General features: G+C 44.2%; 1 protein-coding gene across 1 annotated transcript in view; it reads right to left on the bottom strand.

Moving 5' to 3' along the window:
• The window catches only part of pcxb (pyruvate carboxylase b), a 277,811-nt gene that overhangs the window by 24,689 nt on the left and 236,749 nt on the right, over positions 1 to 16,373 (bottom strand). Inside the window, exons 20-21 of the mRNA XM_030087167.1 lie at positions 10,479 to 10,636; positions 9,603 to 9,689 (exon numbers count right to left, since the gene is read on the bottom strand). Coding sequence (XP_029943027.1) covers positions 9,603 to 9,689; positions 10,479 to 10,636 — 245 coding nt within the window. The remainder of the gene's footprint in view (positions 1 to 9,602; positions 9,690 to 10,478; positions 10,637 to 16,373) is intronic.

Raw genomic sequence — 16,373 nt, forward strand, 5'->3', positions numbered from 1 at the left:
AAAACATCTCCAGAGCTCATTGCCAGTTATAATCCACCACAGGGGGGGAAAACAGCCTCCAGCCACAAGGTCTAACATCTACAAATCTGCCTTGAACAGGGTCATCAGAAAACACGCCGTCGGCAGCATCTGGATGATTCAGGTGTCAAACAGAACCGATCATATGCGTCCGCATTTAGATCAGTCAAGCATAGGTTGGCGCTATATTCTGAACAGGACCCCACCTGTGGTGCTGGCTAGCAGAGGACTGCGGTTCGGTTTTCGACTCCAACTCGCAGTGCGACGAGCGGTAAACACGAGCGGCGACAGCGAGAGCAGAACAGAGAACAAAGACCGGGCCCACACGCCACGAGATGCCTATTTTTGTGGCAATTAGTGCACACTGAAGAAAAAAAAAAAACAAAACAAGGAAGAACAATTATAGATCATCCCCAAAGAATTTTTCGAACAAAGAACTTGACACCTAATTCTTCAAGATGAGATGTCAAATTATCACGAGCGGAACATGAAGTACACACATCCACGCTGGGACTGATCCAAACCCCCGTGGTGTGGGTGTGTGTGTTCGCTCGCTGGGCTCCTGGGATCGCTTTGCTCTCGCAGTCATCTCAGTCCGAAAGCAAAAAAAAAAAATGTTGTGACAACAAATTCTATTAGCACGAAGATGACTTTAATGATGGAAAATAACGGCGTGCTCAGCATGGTCTCCACACTGAGCTATGAAAGTCTTACTATTGAGGTGAAATAAGAAGGTGAAATCAAAAGTGGGCAGAAACGGCCAATTGACCTCAAGAGATGGATCTTGGCGCAGCTTTAAAGACCAGAGGTGTTTTATAAATATCTTCCCGCTGTGCATCTCTGCTTGGACAATCATGAAACAGATCAGGCACTTGTTATTTTGAAACGGTGTCGCCGCAATTTCTCTCAGATTGTGACGCGACGTCGTCTAAAATCCGCCCAGGACGCCCGTTAAGATTCACGACCACTTGGGCAAATCAGTGGCTCCCCAGCAAGACGCTGCTGGGAAGGAAATTGTTCCCCCTGATTTAAACAAGTGCGCTCTTCGCCGCAGCTCGTTCCCGACACAACACCTAAAGCTCAGCTCGATTGGGCTCGAGAACAGAGGAGATAATGATAGATTGCTTTTACTGTAAACGACTGTTTAGAGGAAGGGCTTGGGAGATTTGAATTGGCCGCTGAAGTCCCTGAAGAGGCCATTAACTTAGTGGAACGGAACAAAAACTCGATGTGAAATGACTGCAAAACTATCAAAGACATAAGACGGAGGGTACAGTGCTGCTTTGCTCGTTTACCTATAGCCTGCTTCTGCTTTGAACTGGCAGGTATAAATACCAGTTTACAAAATATCTAAAGGTTATAACCATCGGTAGATGATTTTTTTTTCTTTAACCAAACTCTGATCTCTGAGGTTTTCACTGTAAAGTTATAAATTGTCATGATTTTCTGACTCTGCCATCGTCCCTCACTTCACCCCTCTCACATCGGTTGAACTACTATCTTTTGTCTTCACAAAGTCAAAACATCTTTTTCCACTGCTCCTTCATGTGTCCGGTTCAAGTCACTGTTATTTCCAAGCAGAATATTCCTTCTTTCTCGATCCACAGTAACATCAGCAGCACTTCTCTCATTATCAATCTCTGCTGATGAATCATCCGCCGCCAACTCTCCCCGGGCGCCGCAGACACACAAATGGGAAGCGTTATTTTCAGCGGTGCATGAGCTATATGCGATGTGTGACTTTTTCTATATTTTTAGACTAACAGTGAGGTAAATCACATCCTGGCAAAGTTGAAAAATGAAAGATTTCCTCCGCTCTGGGCGCGAAGCCGAGCTTAGATTCTCACCTCTGAACCGACGGTCTCGCTCATTATGACGGATAAGATTTTGTCATTATGTAAGCATCTCGCAATTCTGTCGTCTGTTCAAAGAAAACACTGCGGAGATTCAAATTAAATTCCTACAGCAGGTAAAACAACCTATTTTATCATGTTTGCAGACAATCAGGCCCGAGGCTGTGCAGCCGCACAAGGTCATTTTCTAACTGGGGAAGAAAATATTCAGCGAAAGTTAAAACTCCAACGTGCGCCGGAGCAATGGTAATAAAATGAAAACAGAGTGAAGTCGGGATGGGCTATCCAGGAGGGGTGAAGTATTTTATAAGCATGACAGTGTTGACTGAGGTGCATGTGACAGCGCCGTGTGAATAATTCATGAGGACAGTGTGGAAAAAAAAAAAGAATTGTCAACATAAATCTCTGCAAAGAGTTTCTATAAGGCTGCATAAGCAGCAGGGCGGCTCAGTGGTGCAGTGGATGGCACTGCAGCCTCACAGCAGGGAGACTGTAACCTTTGCTGGCTTTTTCTACAGTATATCGGAATATGAAAACCTCTAATCTCTGACACCAATCTCTCTGTCACAGTCGATATCAACCCAGAAATCAAAGCAGCATTCTTTCAGCGCCCATCTCCGTCACTTCTCACCCACCACCTCCAAAACTTTAAAAGAAATTTCAGTGTGTTCAACACTCTGCTCCCGCGACCGTTTCACCCCCCCCCCCCATGTCTTCAGAACCTGCCCCGGCTTCCCGGATCTAATAAAAACTGCTCCTCCACGCCGTCAAATCCCCGCGCAAACTCGCCCGACCTCCTTCACCCATGCATTCCCACCCGTGACCTCCGTTCATCAGATCACAGGCTCCTCTCAGGGCGCCGCTCAGCTGCTGCCCACACACACTCTGGAAGTCACTCCACAATTCACTTTGTTTCTGCAATAATCTCACCGCCTTCAAATCTCTATGAAAATCCATCTTTTCACACCTGCTTTTAATGTTTGAACGCTTCCATTTTATTTATTTATTTTTTTTATCTGTAAATACCACTCAGCGCTGCTAAAGGAACTCTATAAATAAAATATATACTGCAACTTGCAATGATTTATTGTGCCAACTTTGAACACTCAATCAGGCATCATTGGGTTTCTCACTAGATAGATAGAGCGAAACCTTTCGTCAGTGGTGCAGCTTTCTAAATTGCACCATAAATCCTGTCTTTTTTTTTTTTTCCCCCTCTCCTGGTCAAAAGAAGACAACGACCTCTGGGAAAACGTCGGGGTACGGCAGCCGAGTGTAGATGTAGTGTTGGGAGCGGAGCTGCGATGAAGACACAGATAGTGAGGACGAGCAGAATAACAAACGTGCTGAGTTTTTCTTTTTCTTTTTTGACAAGCTGCCGCAGATTGACAGATTAATGCTGGAACCTCTCTGATGGTCTGACCTCTTCGCAGTGCGTCCGAGAGCGTGAACGCGCCACACTGCTTTGTGAACGCAGCCATTTCTCTGTCCGGGATTGTGTGTGTTCTGCTCTTTAACCTACTGATTGAGCGAATGCGTCCAGAAGCTGTCTGAGGAATTCGACATCAGATTTTACAAGGTTGAGGACAAATCACTCCACCCTGATCAGGACGTTTCTTATTTTTCAGGTATTCGAGTTAATTGCGAAGGTCTGGAAAGTCTGTCCTGCTCGAGGTGCCGCATGCATCAATGGAGTCAGGAGGTTTCCACCTTCGGCGACCATTAATTTAACACGAATTCCCTCTCTAGGTATAAGCAATTGAGACGTATCCATTTAGGAGATTTAACGAGCTGCCGCAGCCGCTACGTTTGTTCCACAAACGCAGAAATGAATGCAGATTAATCCTAAATTAAGTCTCCTATTATCACACCTCACACAGAAAGCCCGTCCACCTCCGGCGGCACTTTGTGTTCTCGCCACCTCCGCCTTTCTTTTTTTCCTCTCGCACTACTCTCCTTCCGCCTTCTGTCCGTCGTTCTCACTTTCACTAATGTGCAGCTCTCGGTAAGTGGTCCGGCATGACTCCAAAGTCCAAGACAGAGGACAGAGGACGTGAGCGCGCCGTGTTTTCGTGCACCTCAAACTCCCTTAATGGGAGGAATATCATATCACTCAGAACAACGTGTGTGTGTTTGTGTGAGTGCGAAAGAGCAAAAAGGCAAAGACACACACACACACACACAGTGAGGCCGTTCAGCCATGCCAGCAGCCGAGTGAAGAATCGCACCTGTCAGGAGGGGAAGAGACGGGAGAGAGGAGCGATAACAAGAGGGTCAGGGAAAGGAAGGAGGAGGGGAGAAGTGATAGAAAGATTAGAGATACATGAAGTCGGTGTAACTGAAATGAGAGAGTGTCGGACGGAGGGGAGGAGGAGGAGCCGAGACTAAATGGAAGCAGGGAGGGGAGAGCGGGCATTAAAGGGATGAAGAACAGAGTGACAGGAAGAGTAAGAGGGAGAAATAAAGGGATGGACGGATCAACCGAGGGGAGGAGAGAGAGAGAGAGAGAGAGAGAGAGAGAGAGAGAGAGAGAGAGACAGAGGCAAACAGACAAGAGCTGTAGACATCTGCAGCCCCACAGGCAATACAAGAAGGTGCTCCACCTCCAAGTGGGGGGAGAGCGAGAGTGTGTTTTCACAGTGTGGAAGGTGAGTGGATACGTGCCTGTAATCGCAAAAGGAAAGTGACAGAGTAAGTGAGGGAAAGACAGAGTGGGAGACGGCGCTAACGAATACATGTGCGGCTCGTCCTCCCCGTAACGACGAGCCCGTGTCGCAACAGATGTACCTCGGCGAGGGAGAAGAGAGAGAGAGCGAGAAAACTGCAGAGTGAGTGAAATTCATCAGTGAAAATAAAGCAGAAAGAAATTTGGAGTCGGGAAACTTCACTTCCAGCGGCGGGAAAAGCAGGAGCCAATTAATCAACCACTTTCCTGAAATTCAGTGTGTTTTCTCTCTGTGTTCCTTTACCTGAAAAACAGGCACGCAGCAGAAGTTCTCACGGTATCGTTTAGTTAGATCAGGCTATAAATACTGCACCATTAGGCATGTCTGTTTGGCTCCGTTTTTTTTTTTTCCTGTTGCTTAAGCAAATGTGCCTCCAAGCAAAAAAATGTTAATAATAAATGGCTTTACAATGAGACTCCTTATTGCTATTATTATCTTGTAGCATAGAAGCATGTGTCAGCTTGGCTGTCTCACTGTTAAGATGACATTACAGCTTCTGTGGTCGGCGCTAGGGCAGCAGGACGTGACCGGGAGGATAATAAGAGGCAGCGGTGGAGCCGACTGGCATGAAGCAAAAGGCTGCAGGAGAAATGACATGTTACGTGCTTTTGTATGAAGTGCAAGAAAAGAAAAAAAAAAAAAAAAAAAAAAAAACTCTCATTCCTGTGTGATCTCCAGGAGCTCGTTATTTTTCCAGCTGCTAACAAGCCGCCGTTTTTTTTTTTTTTATCCACTTTAGCATCGCCTTCTTTCTGTGAAAAGTTCTCATTTTTAAAAAAAAATACAGATAACAGACATGTGACATGTGGAGGATGGAGCACGAGCTGAATAAACGCTGAGAGACGAGACATTCCGAGGTGGTGTAACGGTGGAAGTGATGTCTGCCGACTCTGGAAACAGTTAGTTTCAAGTCTCTTTGAAGCATTTAAAAACGTTATACACAAGTTAGAATCTGATGACAGAATGTAAAGGGCTTTGAGCTATGAAGCACTGAACTCTGGACTTGCGCGATGGAAACGTTAGAAGATGTACAATCAGTGAAAGTGGCAAACATTAACGGTGCAAAAGCTAGCATTAGTGTCAATAGATGTCAGGGTCGGAGCTTTAACACATGGAACACCTACGCCTATTCCTGGAGATTATTACCGAGCTGTGCATTTCTCCAAGAGAACATGAACTCTTTTCATTTATTTGGCTTCATATCCATCCACCTACAGAGTCTTTAGACATCTAAGGTTTCCACCGGCTTGTACGTTACTGTAATGTTCGCGTGTTTTCGTCATTCCCGCTCAGAGTTTATGAGCTCTTGCTCTCAGTTTTGGTATTTGCCTCGTCAGAGCAGAGATGAGAGCGTATTATCCTTATTTATGACTCCGGGACCTTATTTTATGCAGCATTTTTATGCATTCAAGTTTTACAATCATTTGAACCTAGCTGGGAGGTTAATATAAAATATCGGTAATATTACTGATACATGCTGCTTCTCCCTTTATGGTTTTGTAGAAGTTTTCCACATCTGAAATCAATCTTTAGCTCGAAACTTTCGCTCCACTCAGCATTTAACCCCGTGAGGGGAGTTCCCACAGCAGATCACCACCTTCCAGTAATTTCTCTCCTATAACGTCTCAGCATGTCCTCCCTTCACCTCACCCATGAAGGACCTCGCTGGTGTTCTTGTTTTCGCCTGGCAGCTCCATCCTCACCTCCTTTTGCCTTCATAAATGAACCGCAATCTTATCTGCAAATAAAGTCAAGGTTGACTTTTTTTTATTAGTCGAGATATTTTATGTAAACCTGAAATTCATAGTAAAAGACTGGGAAAAGCACACGTATCCGTGTCTTTTTAAAGAGATGACTGGCTTGAACTAGTGAAGTATGTACTTGTCTTTATATATTTATATAGTTACACAGGCGAGACCAGTCTGCATTATCTTTAATCCTTTATAGTGAAAGCACTGGTTGAAATTACTGGAAAATTTAAAAAAAAATATGACCCTGTTGTACTTGTTATGAAAAGTGGGAAGCAGAATGCCCGTTCATTTTCATAATCCTCACAAACTTATTGAAATCTCTTCATATCTCAAAGTTCAGCACCACTTTAGCTATCTTATCATTGTTAGTGATCCAAACCTGCCACACGTCTGACTCGTTGCTTCATGTGTGTTTTTGACTCTGGCAGCCATCATCTGTCATTATTCATGCCGCTCAGCCTCCACGCTTGACGACTGCGATCAACGAGAGAGACTTGAGCCGAACTTTCTCGCCAGACTGATCAAATTAGCATTAGCGCCATGAAAAAAAAAAAAAAAAAATGTCAAGAGACTTGGGGTACTTTCATTCGCCTTAATAATTGTAAATCAAGTCTACAGATTAAGGCAGATTTGGTGACTTTATACTGGGATCTCCAAAAAGCAATATAATGATTATACTCCAGTGCACACCTGGAATTATTATTAGGCTATAAAACAGGCAGGCTTATGAGCAATTTATCAAAGCCTCCGAGTCTCCCGAGTTGCTTTTGCTGTCGTTTGGTATTAAGTAGAAGCCAATGAGCCTAAGTCTGGGATTTTCTTTTAATTTTTAATCAGCCGGTTCTGTCAGTTCAGACATTTCCTCCACAAATATCTTGATGTCTTTATTCAGGACATGACACCCACTGCTACAAACCATGAATTAATAAACTTGGCTAAGTAAACAATTAGTTTAATGCAAATCACTTTTATGCAAATGCTTTGAGGATAATTAAGTCTTAAATGTTTTTTTTTTGGAAGAAAAAAAAAATCATTTGAGTTGTTTATTATGTGAGAGGCTGCGTTCTTGATAAAATGAGAGAAATTAACAATCCATCGTTTTTGATGTGAAATCACATTAAAAGCCAGAAACATGCACTGACGTTCAACAGCAGCTGGAAACTCCAACAAGGAGCATTTTTCAGCGATACAAGTGTGTTATAGAGATCATGGGTGGGGAGTATATGTTCCAAGAAAGCCAGTGTTGTGCGTGCTTTACGTCTGTATCTGACAGAAACATCCCCTCTCCCTTATCGACGGGCCGACGGCGAGAGAGAAACAGGCATCGGCGAGCTAACAGGATACAACAGAGAGCATGGCAGGACCCGCAGGCACATTAAGCCAACATTGGCTTGTGCAGCGAAGCCCACCGAGTCTTAATTGAATTGATAGAGAGCATGGGGAGGGTGGGGGGGGAGAGCAGGAGAGAGAACTGATGAGGAAAAGAGAGAAGGGGGGGGAAAGAAAATTAGGGAGAGGGGGATTGGAGATGGAAAATTGAGAGATAGACAGGAGGAGAATGGGGAAAAAAAAAACAAGTGAAACAGAGAGGAGGTGTTGGTAAAGTAATGGGGAATCCATGGGAGCATGTCAACGAGGGGAGAGGAAAATAATAAAGATGTCTGGGCAATAGGTGTGTGTAAAAAAAACAAAAAAAAAAAAAACAAGAGAGAGAGATGGAATGGCGGGGCAGAGGTGGAAAAAGTAGAGAGAGAGGTTGGTTTGATAAAGAACAGGAATGCAAATGACAGGACAAAATAATTACTGAGTGGATGTGAGCGAAGAGAAAGAGGGATGAATCTATTACGAAGGTGTGGTGGTAAATAATGAAGGGAGGGAAAACAAAGGAATTAAAAATAGATAATGAAAAAAAGGAGGAGGAGGAGGAGGAGGAGGAGGAGGAGGGGAACCTGGTCTGAGAATGAAAATGTTGACTGCATAATTAGCAGTGGCGCTTCGATTAATGTGCCCTTCAGGCAAATCAACCAGAAAAACAGTTTGTCGCGGTTTAAGTTGAGTGAAAACTGCCTGGCAAATGACGAAAGTTGTCAGAATTTCTCAGAGTAAGTACAGATCATCGAGTTAGAGAGGACTTGTTAAAGAAAGACAAGCTCAGAGTTATAAAAATAAATAAATAAATAAACAAACTAGTGGAGAGAGTGAGTGAAAAACCCATAGAGGGAGAGAGAGAGAACAGGGAGTATCAGGCCGGGCTTCAGTCAGCAAAGACCCGGGGATACACCAGCTCGATATGAGATTGCTTGGCTCAACTGAGTCAAGAAGAGGGGGCAGCCTGGCTGAGGCTGCCAATGTGAGCAATGCCAAGTGAGAAACAGAAAAACCATGCCAAAGTCATTTCTGGGGGTTTTCGGCAGATCGCTCCTCTCTACCTCTCTGAGACACATTGGCAGCGAGAGCGGCGAATCATCCATACCGATGCCGTTTGTGCTCGGCTGTGCATGCAACAGCCTGAAATGCATTTCCGACTCCCAGTTATAGGAGAGTAAAATGAGGGGTGGATACGACCGGCGCCGCCACAGCAGAACGGCTACAGTTTCAAAACCTGGACAGCGGGACCTTTATGCACGGAGTGTGGACGAGTTTTCTTCATGAAAAGTGATAAAGAGGGTCGAGAAGATTGAAGTACGAGCGGGAAAATAGACGGACAGACGGCGAAATGTTGGATCATCTCAAAATGACAGTTTTTATTATACCCTTGGCAATCTCTCTTCGCAAAAAAAATAAAATAATGACGACGTGTCAAAGCGGCCTTTTATTAAACGTACAGACCTACTAGAGGTATAAGTGATAGCAGCTGATGCATGAACCTCCCACAGTTCGGCTTGTTTATGAATCATGGTGCGAATGCTACGTATGCCACGTAATGCAATTACCATAGGAGCCAGTGAGTGTTAGAAGTTACATAAATAATCTGCTGAAAGCTGCAACTCAGGAAAAAAAATTCTCGGTTCGTACTGAAATCACAGACATGCTTCAATCTTATTTTTTGCAATGATTAAAATAAATCTATCAACGACATAAACCCACCAGACTTTACACCATTCCGGACTCCCTGCTGTCCCGCTCTATTCAGAAGTGTTTCATACTATTTATTTCGGCGTATGGAAAAGGAAAAAGAAGGCTGAAAGTGCTCCTCCTGATGCTCAAATCAACAGGGATTTTTCTTTCCTTTTTTTTTTTCAAACATTTCTCACCTTAATGAGGTCTCCTAGCAGTTTGTTGGCTTCAGCGTAGGCCTTCTTCACCTCCTTGAACTTATTTCCCAGTCCCATACTGTGAGCCTGCAAAGGAAAACAGTGAAACAAATGAGACAGGAAGTTAAAAAAAAACAAAAAAAAAACAGCCTTATTACTGAGTTGGTTTCATTCTGTGATTCAAGGATTTATTTGTGTAGTTACACCTATAGCTTGTAAACTGTCCTGTTTTAAAGTGTAATACGGTGCACAGCGCTTCCGTTTGCATTCTGTTGATATAAACTGGTTATAACCGAGCGCCAGGATGCGTACCAACAGGGTTTGAACAGCGGGTGCGCTGCGCTGTCTATTCAGTCACTGTCAAATAATCCGCGGCACATCTCAGAGCGACTGTGCGCCGTGAATACACTGCCGACGCCTGTCTGCGCTTGATCTGCTGCACAGCATCAATAAACACAAAAATAAGTCGTACAAGCCGCAATTTCAGTCAGAGTTTCAAAGACAGTGTCTCTGGTGATTAAATACTTCCTCTACTTCATTTTTTTTAGTGATTTTTTTTTTTAATCTTGAAGAAGAAATATGTCAACTGTCACTCTGAATTTAGTCTGCATCTCGTGGTGACCAAACAGTAGATGACCTGCAGTAATGTGGCGCTGCTGCTTCACGCCGACTTTCCTCTCTAGACCAAAGGCAGCGCTAACAGGATGGAGCGCCGCGTTTCCATGACGACTGGATATGAAGACACAGGGATTGATTGTCACGACCACGTGGCTCCAGACCACAATAGAGAGGCTGTTTACCAAAACACTGCATATGTGCATGAAACTGGATAGAGGGAGATGGATCCTTGAATGAACGGCTAATAACTGAGCGTACCTGGAAGTGAAGGTTGGTGTACTGTCCTCCCGGGATCTCGTTCTCGTAGACGTCAGCGTTGCCAGACTTCATGGTGGCGGTGCAGTCGAACGGAGCGTACAGACCTCTGGCCACCTCCCAGTACTCGCTGTAGTCAAACACCTTCTCCAGAGCGATGCCTGCAACACAAGGCAGCAGGGCGGTGTCAGAGTCTTGGTTCTTTTTACCCAGTATTCCCGGGTTGGCCGGACTCAAACTAGTCTTTCTGCGGGACTTTAAAAGTTCTCCATGTGTGTGCAGGTTCTCTTCACTTCCTGTCAGCGTCTCTGAGTTTGCCCTGTGATAAACTGCCAACCTGTACCCAGCATCCCCCTGCAGTCAGCTGGGACTGACTCCAAGGCCCCGCAACCTTGAGTTGGATAAAGTGGTATAGAAAATGCATAGATGCAGCTGACATTACCTTCTGTCCAGACTCATAATATATGGTAAAAGGGTTGCACTTATGTAGCATGTCTTTACCCCCAGGGTCTCAAAAGCACTTTGCACACTCGGTCACATACACACACATGCTAATGGAGACGGCGCTGCCCTGTGCGTGGGGCGCTCTACATCAGGAGCAACTTGGGGTTAAGTGTCCAGCCTAAAGAGACTATGACATATGGACAAGTCCTGCCACGGAATACACTAAAAAGGTTCGGCGGATCAGCCGCTGCCTTTGAACTCATATTCACAATTACTAGTTGGCACTGTTGACACAGTGAAAAGAGGGTCTGCATAGAGGACAAGGAAAGCCACAATGACATCGAGTGTTGGCTGTTAAAATCTAATGGGGTTAAACTAAGTATGTGTGCAGAAATCTGAAGAAAAAAAAAAAAAAAAACATTCCCCTCAAGATGCTCCAAAAATACTGCATTCAGAAGATTGACAAAAATCTTTTTATGAATAGAAAACATTGCTTAAGTTGTAACAGTAAGCAGACTTATATTCAGCACATATAAACACTGTGATAACACCGCTCACATGGAAGTGACCAATAGTCGGTTCAGCTTTAAAATCAAATCAAATGCATCTTTTTTCTTTCTTTTCAAAATCTTTTTTTGTTGTTGTTGCTGTTTGTTTGGCTCCTTTGAACAGAAAAGTGAGTGATCTGTTCTACCAATATAGTAGCATTGTTGTGGAGGCTGACGAGGCAGCCAGCCAACAATCCGTATTACTCATCGCAAAACTTGTGTCTCGTGCCAGCAAGCCATTTGTGGGCTTCTGTGGTTGATTTGAATTTATGAAAAAAAACGAAAAAATAAAAAATAAACATGAACTGAAACTTGTCACAGAGTTGAACCTGTGCACATTTTTTTTTTTTTTTTTTTAATAAAATGTGTAATTTATAAGGTGTGACTTCTCCCTGCAGCATATTGGGGTTTCTTTTCTCAAACTACTAAGCAGAAGAAGGAGAAAATAATGTACGAGGTGCTCCTTTCCTGATAACTGGATTATAAGCTGGTGCATTGTGAAGTGTGCTATCAGCTCGTATTTTAACCTCGCCTTTGATACATCAGCGCTGCTTATAAAATCCCTGTAATGTTTTGTGAGCATGTGAAAACGACATTTGTTGCTGGTATTCATGGCATTCTGCTGCTGCCAGTAAAGGTGTGCTAAAGCCGATTACCTTGAGAGGAGAAATCTGCTTTAGCACCGTGACAGGAAAGGCAGCGCACTGAGCTTTTGGGTAATGATGACAAAAAAAAAAAAAAAAAAAAAACATCAAACATGCTAATGAGACAAACTTAGCTTTCAACTTCTACAACGACTGAGTGACAAGCTTGTATTTTGCGATTCAAAGGGAGCACATATGCCAAAGTGCTTTTGTGTGCTTCCACTGTGATCTTGGAGGGGAAAACGGAGGCACTGTGAAATTAATGTGAAATTAATGTGCGTGTTGTTTCTCCTCAAATTCAGCAGCCTGCCAAGCCAGTCAGTAATTGGGTCCATTTCCTTCTCTGTTTGCGAACGCCCGCCTTCGGAGCTTTCATTTACGCTTCCATTGTGAAATTATAGCCTCCGTTTACAAGCGGAAGAGATGTCGTGTTTGGTGTGACGACAGAAAGCAGCCTCTGCTGATTCAAATGTCAGCCGGGGTCAAATTTCCCCCCCCTTCCTCAGCGTTCGCTCAGCACCTCATACTTCTCTGTTCGTTACACCAACTTTTCGCTTAATGGACAACATGTGCAAGTATCTACCAATTAACTACCAGCAGCTGCACTGCCTCGGTTCTGGTGAAACCATTAAAAATCCTGAACAAATAAAGAAATTGTGGATTCATGACACCCTGCACTGAGACATCTGTCGGTGTAAAGCCTAATCTATCATAATGGACTGTTAATATTTTGTTTCTTTTCAAGAGGATTAATTGCAGCTCTCTGGTTACTTGGCTGGAAGCATTTCAACATATTGTAACGTCCATAGTTAATGATGACTTACACACGATTTCACTTGCAAATCCAAATGAGTCACACATTTGTTTAGCGAACTGTGAAAACGCTCGACGTACACAAAGCGCTGTAAAATTACCTCAAGATAACTTTAAGTTTGTGTAAATTCCTCGAGGTAAAGTGAAAGCACTTCATGCATATTAGAGGGGATAAAACGACTTAAGCCCCATTTAGAAAAATTAACATACTGTAAGAAGGTGGGGGATAAAATACTCCCTCCGGTCTGGTAATTTAGCACATTGTTCTGGAGGGGGATTTAAACAGTGTGAAAATAACAGGCTGTGGTCTGTGACAGACGAGGACGTCTTGAACCAGAAAACCCAGGAAAAAGCAAACAAATCTGGGGAAGAAAAAAAAAAAAATAACACCCATAAATCGGCATCTGGTTATATTCATTGTGGCACAGTGAGTGGAAATCATAGCAGAGCTGGCTGAAAAGATTAAAACTGGGATGCAAAATTCACAACATTAAAAAAAAAGCATATGACATTTCGGAAGCTGTGTTTGCAGTGATTCGATCAATCAGCAGGCGGGCTCAGGATGCCTTCCTCTTCAGTATACATCATTTTACAGGATTTAAAATGCGTCTCAAATCTCGCTCTTGCATAATTCCAGTGGCTTTTTTTTTTTTTTTTTGCGCACGAATGTGTCGCGCGTGAAATAAGCCACCGTGCGGCACACTCTTAATAATGACGAACTTGTGAGCGCACAGATATTTTCACACTCCGCTGGTGCCAGTTTAACATGTGGTGCAGGGGGAGTGAGCTGCTGATGAAGAGGCAAACATGTTGCCATATAAACAGACGATAATTAACACAAAAATTGTGATATTTCTTTGCGAGTTTGGTAAACAAAGAGGCTGGTTTTTCGGCGGGTGGCTCGGTTACATTTTACAAACTGGCAAGTGCTTAACGGCAGCGTCTGATCTGAAATTTCATGCACATTTGAAGGCAAGCACGCTAATATTCGGCCCTCCAAATGGAGAGGAGCCTGTGATACGAGACACAGTCCCTCTAATAAAATGAAAAGCTCAGAGCCTAGTTACCATAAACTGCCACTATTTATTGGAACTGTGTGCCGTTGAAAAAATAATAATCCTTCAAAGTCCCATCAAAACAATTGCGATTTCCTCTGAGGAGAAGGCGATAACAGTTCTCGAGGAAACAATGCCAGAATTTAGATACTGGACTTAACCGCCTGATTACTGTTGGAACATGAGTGACTACAGGTCTCCGAGCAGCTCACTTCAACGGTAAGATAAAATTCAGTGGTTGCAGTTAACCCTCGAAACACACCAGAGATTATTTTAAGGTTCTGTGTGAACCACAGTCGAGTGTCGGGCTTTTCAATCTGGATGCTCTTCCTGCAGCGGTCAGGATTAGAACGACCCCCGCTTCAATAAAACGGCACCTTAAGGGGCCAGGTGATGGACGAGTAATGGGGACGTATCAATGAACTGGAGGCGATGCTGTGATGGGCTGGTGACCTTTCCATGATGCACCCAAACTCCACCTCCAGTCGGCTCGGGCTCCAGCCAACAAGACAAACCTAATAAGACGTCGACTGTTGGCACTGAGCTTTAAATCAGCTTGTGCACGATCTTCAATCTGTCGTCAAATAGCGAAACATCTGAGCTGGAATGCAACCAATGACTAAATAAGACAAAAGAAAATGTGTTTGTCATCGCAGAAAACAACGCAAATAAAACACAAAACATTCAATGACAAATATCTATATTGTCATTTTATGTGATTGTTGTCAAGAAAGCATTGTGCGACGCTGCATTATGTGAAGACAGAAAGAAAACAACAACAAATGAATACTGACATATGGATGGTCATACTGAGGCCAAAACAGCGTCGCCGTTTTTTTTTTTTTTTTTTTCTAGACTGCTGGCTATAATCCTAAAATCATCAATCAACTGCGACATCGTGGCGTGCGTACGTACAGCACAGACACGCAGACACGCGCACGTCCACGGATCAACACACTGAGAGGGCTGCTTGGCAGTGACAGAGTGGCATCAATATTCAGCTCATTAGCGGCGCTAACGCGGGACGCACACAGAGACGGGCACATATTTTCACATTCATAAATGTATACACACATACCGAACAAAAAAATAAACAAACCACAGTTGGCGTTACACACACAGTTTGTGCGGTTGATGAGACGAGCTGGAGAGATGAAGACGGATGGGACGCAGGAGGACGGCGAGGGAAAACTGAATATGGAGAGACGGTGGATAGACGTGCATCTTTCTGTACAGCTTCGGCTGACGGTGTGCGTCTGCTTAAAACGCCACGCGTGGAGTGAATATGCAGGCTGGGCGCATTGTCGCGGCGTCACGGAATTCTTCATCAATCAAACTCATGCATGATTCATGAGAAACGGCAGTAAATGCGGTGTCAAACAAACACAAGGGCCGCCTTAATAAGAGTCATCATTCAGTTTTGTAAGCGTGTGTGAATATGTATGACTTTTTAAATGGTGCGTGTGTGTGTGTGTGTGTGTGTGTGTGTGTGTGCTTAATAAATAAAAAAAAACAGCTTTAAGAAAAATGGATTAACCCGAGAGGTGCTGTTCTTGCCCACTTCCCGAGGACAGAGAGTTCCTGAGTGAGACGAGGCAGGAGTGGAAGGAGAGGAGCGGCGGATGAGAGGGGCAGTTTGAGGGAGTGAACGAGCCATGCAGAGTGCAGTTAATTGCTTTGTCACTGAGTGAGAGGGAGGGGACAAGAGGAGGATGGCAAGACGATGTGAAAGGAGTGTGTGTGTGTGTGTGTGTGTGTGTGTTTGTGGGGGCGGGGGGGGCACCGAGGAGACAGAAGCAGACTGCAAAGCACTGATTACTGCTTTGAGAAAGAGAGCGGAGCGAGAGAGAGAGAGAGAGAGAGAGAGAGGGGGAGTGAGTAAAGGAAGGCAGTAAACAGACTGAGGTCAGGCAGGAGTGGAGGTACTGAGACTGTGCTCCACTTAATTACAAAAGTCATGAGACAGGAAATGGAGATGGAGCAGGGTGGGGACTTTGAGCGAGGCAGGGATGAAGGTGAAAGGTATTAAAAGTAGTAGGATGTGAGAGGGAGTTTTTTTCCCCGCATGTGCGTGCATAACGAATGGAGCGGGGTCGCAGCAGGATACGCCATGAGTATGCAGACACGTGTGTGCAAGAGTGACATCCTGCATCGCAATCCGAGTCTCAAGTCAGGCAAATTGAAATTCCTGGGACAAACCGACAGACTGGAGAACATCTCGCTCTTGAGTAATGACCTTGTCTTTCTTGTGTTTGCTGGTTTTCTGGGAGCAGCGCGCTCGCAAAATGATATTCTGTCGCTGGAGTGGACTGGGTCTAAATGATGGGGGAGTTTCTCTTCCCCCAGATACTTTTAACGCTGGAATATATCACCTTTCCTACTTCCCCCGGAACT

The sequence above is a fragment of the Salarias fasciatus genome, chromosome 3, assembly GCF_902148845.1.
Source record: "Salarias fasciatus chromosome 3, fSalaFa1.1, whole genome shotgun sequence".
Lineage (NCBI taxonomy): Eukaryota > Metazoa > Chordata > Actinopteri > Blenniiformes > Blenniidae > Salarias > Salarias fasciatus.